Source organism: Cucurbita maxima, unplaced genomic scaffold (assembly GCF_002738345.1).
Source record: "Cucurbita maxima cultivar Rimu unplaced genomic scaffold, Cmax_1.0 Cma_Scf00014, whole genome shotgun sequence".
NCBI classification, from domain to species: Eukaryota; Viridiplantae; Streptophyta; class Magnoliopsida; order Cucurbitales; family Cucurbitaceae; genus Cucurbita; species Cucurbita maxima.
In genome coordinates this window covers 322,487-324,614 of record NW_019272030.1, presented here as the reverse complement: position 1 = coordinate 324,614, position 2,128 = coordinate 322,487, and the positions used below count along the sequence as shown (strand labels likewise).

The 2,128-nt window shown below is 40.8% G+C and overlaps 1 protein-coding gene across 1 annotated transcript; it reads left to right on the top strand.

Annotated features, from left to right (window-relative positions):
- The first annotated feature begins 516 nt into the window (after positions 1-516).
- On the top strand, positions 517-1,928 carry LOC111489841. Its single transcript, XM_023138262.1, has 2 exons — positions 517-1,114; positions 1,252-1,928. The coding sequence occupies exons 1-2, from the start codon at positions 641-643 to the stop codon at positions 1,900-1,902; spliced, it is 1,125 nt and encodes a 374-aa protein (XP_022994030.1). The 5' UTR covers positions 517-640; the 3' UTR covers positions 1,903-1,928.
- Positions 1,929-2,128: the final 200 nt, after the last annotated feature.

The following is a 2,128-nucleotide window of genomic DNA, read 5'->3' as shown; positions in this document are numbered from 1 at the left end:
ACAGTTTTTAAAATTTTAATAATTTATTAAATATAATAGTAAAATTATAAAAAATTCTTGAAAAAATATTTTAGGATCAAAACTAAGGCAACCTAAAAAATCCAGACTTAAAATATTTAAAAATTAAGAAGAAAAATCAAATTAACTGTCTTTTTATTTTAATGGTTAATTTATTTATTTATTTTTTTCACTTTTTAAATATTAAATATGGGGTCCACAGAAATTGACCGTGGAAGTTTGGAACCAAACAGCACGTGTCAAAACCGGTGGCCGGGCGGCGGCGACTGACGGTGGGGTTTCTGAAACTAAAATAAAAGTACTAATCAAAGCGCGTCAGACGGCGGAGTGTTTTTCCACACCGGTTTTCCAAGTCCCAACCTACACGCAATTTACACACAATTTCTTCATTTTTATTTTTCCCAAATAAATAAATATATTTTTAATTTGAAAAAAATATATTTGCTTATAAGAAATTATAATAAGAGCCAATTCTAAGCTTGGGACTTAAAACCAACCTTCTCCCGTATCCATCGGCTTAATCTCCCCGTGATTAGCCCGCTGCCCTCTCCGCCGCAGCCTCATCTCCGATCAAGCGCTCGTCCGGCCAATTTCCGATCTGGGTTTCAAAGATTTGGAAAAAATGAAGAATCAAATTCAGAGCCCGAAGCTGATCCATATCCATCTTAGCTTCTTCAACGTCGTCCCTTACATCCTCCTCTTCACCGCCGGAGTTTTCCTCACTTTCTATCTCTCAAATTTCTCCATTAGCTTAAACCTCACACAGATCCCTCCTTCGATTTCTTCCCCGGTGACCGGACCCCGGGTGGGGTTGGAGGAGTATTTGAAACCGCCGGAAGTAATGCACGACATGGAGGATGAGGAGCTTTTGTGGAGGGCTTCAATGGCGGCCGGAATTCGGGAATTCCCGTTCCGGCGGGTTCCGAAGGTGGCGTTCATGTTCTTGACAAGAGGGCCGATGTATTTAGCTCCTCTTTGGGGAGAGTTCTTCAAGGGAAATGAAGGGCTTTACTCGGTTTACATTCACTCCAATCCTTCTTATAATCATTCTTTCTCGGAAAGCCCGGTTTTCCATGGTCGCAGAATTCCGAGCAAGGTTAGCTTTAATTTATCACAATTTATTCAATTTTTTTTAATGTATATATTGTTAATAATCACCGACTCTCTAAGATGATATGATATTTCTTCACAATTATATCACACAATATTAATATATTTTACTAAGAATTGCAGGAAGTGAGATGGGGAAATGTGAACATGATTGAGGCAGAGCGACGCCTAATTTCAAACGCACTCCTCGATATTTCAAACGAGCGATTCGTTCTTCTATCAGAAGCCTGCATTCCTCTCTTCAACTTCTCTACCATCTACTCTTTCCTCATGAACTCCACCATGAAAAGTTTCATTATGAGCTATGACGAGCCAAGTAACGTCGGTCGTGGCCGATATAGGGCTAAGATGTTCCCACCCATTTCCCTTAAACAGTGGCGGAAAGGCTCGCAGTGGTTCGAGATGGACAGAGACACCGCCGTTGCCATCGTCTCTGACCGGAAATACTTCCCTGTCTTCCAAAAGTATTGCAAAGGCCAATGCTACTCCGATGAACACTACTTGCCCACCTTGGTCAATGTTTTGGGCTGGGACAGGAATGCTAATCGCAGTTTGACTTGGGTTGACTGGTCAAAGGGTGGCCCACATCCAACGAGATTCTCGCGGTCAGATATCCACGTGGAGCTTTTACAGAAGCTAAGGAATCAAACCGAGTGTACGAAAAGTAAAACGGAGGGGACAGGTGTTTGCTTCCTATTCGCTAGAAAGTTTTCTCCGAACACATTGGAAAGGCTGATGAAAATTGCACCAAAGGCCTTGCACTTTGGGAGATAGATAAATTAGAGAAATTGGAATTTATTTATTTATTTAGAATTAGTATATATATATATATATATATATATATATATATATATATTAATATAAAACGTTATTTTAGAAGCTCATTTGCTTAGGCCAGGCTCACTAGCCGAGCTCGTATACGTACTCCTTAGGCCAGGCTCATCTGGCTAGGGAGCGCTCATGCTACCGAACGCCACGAAGGGAAAGAGCCCGCATAATA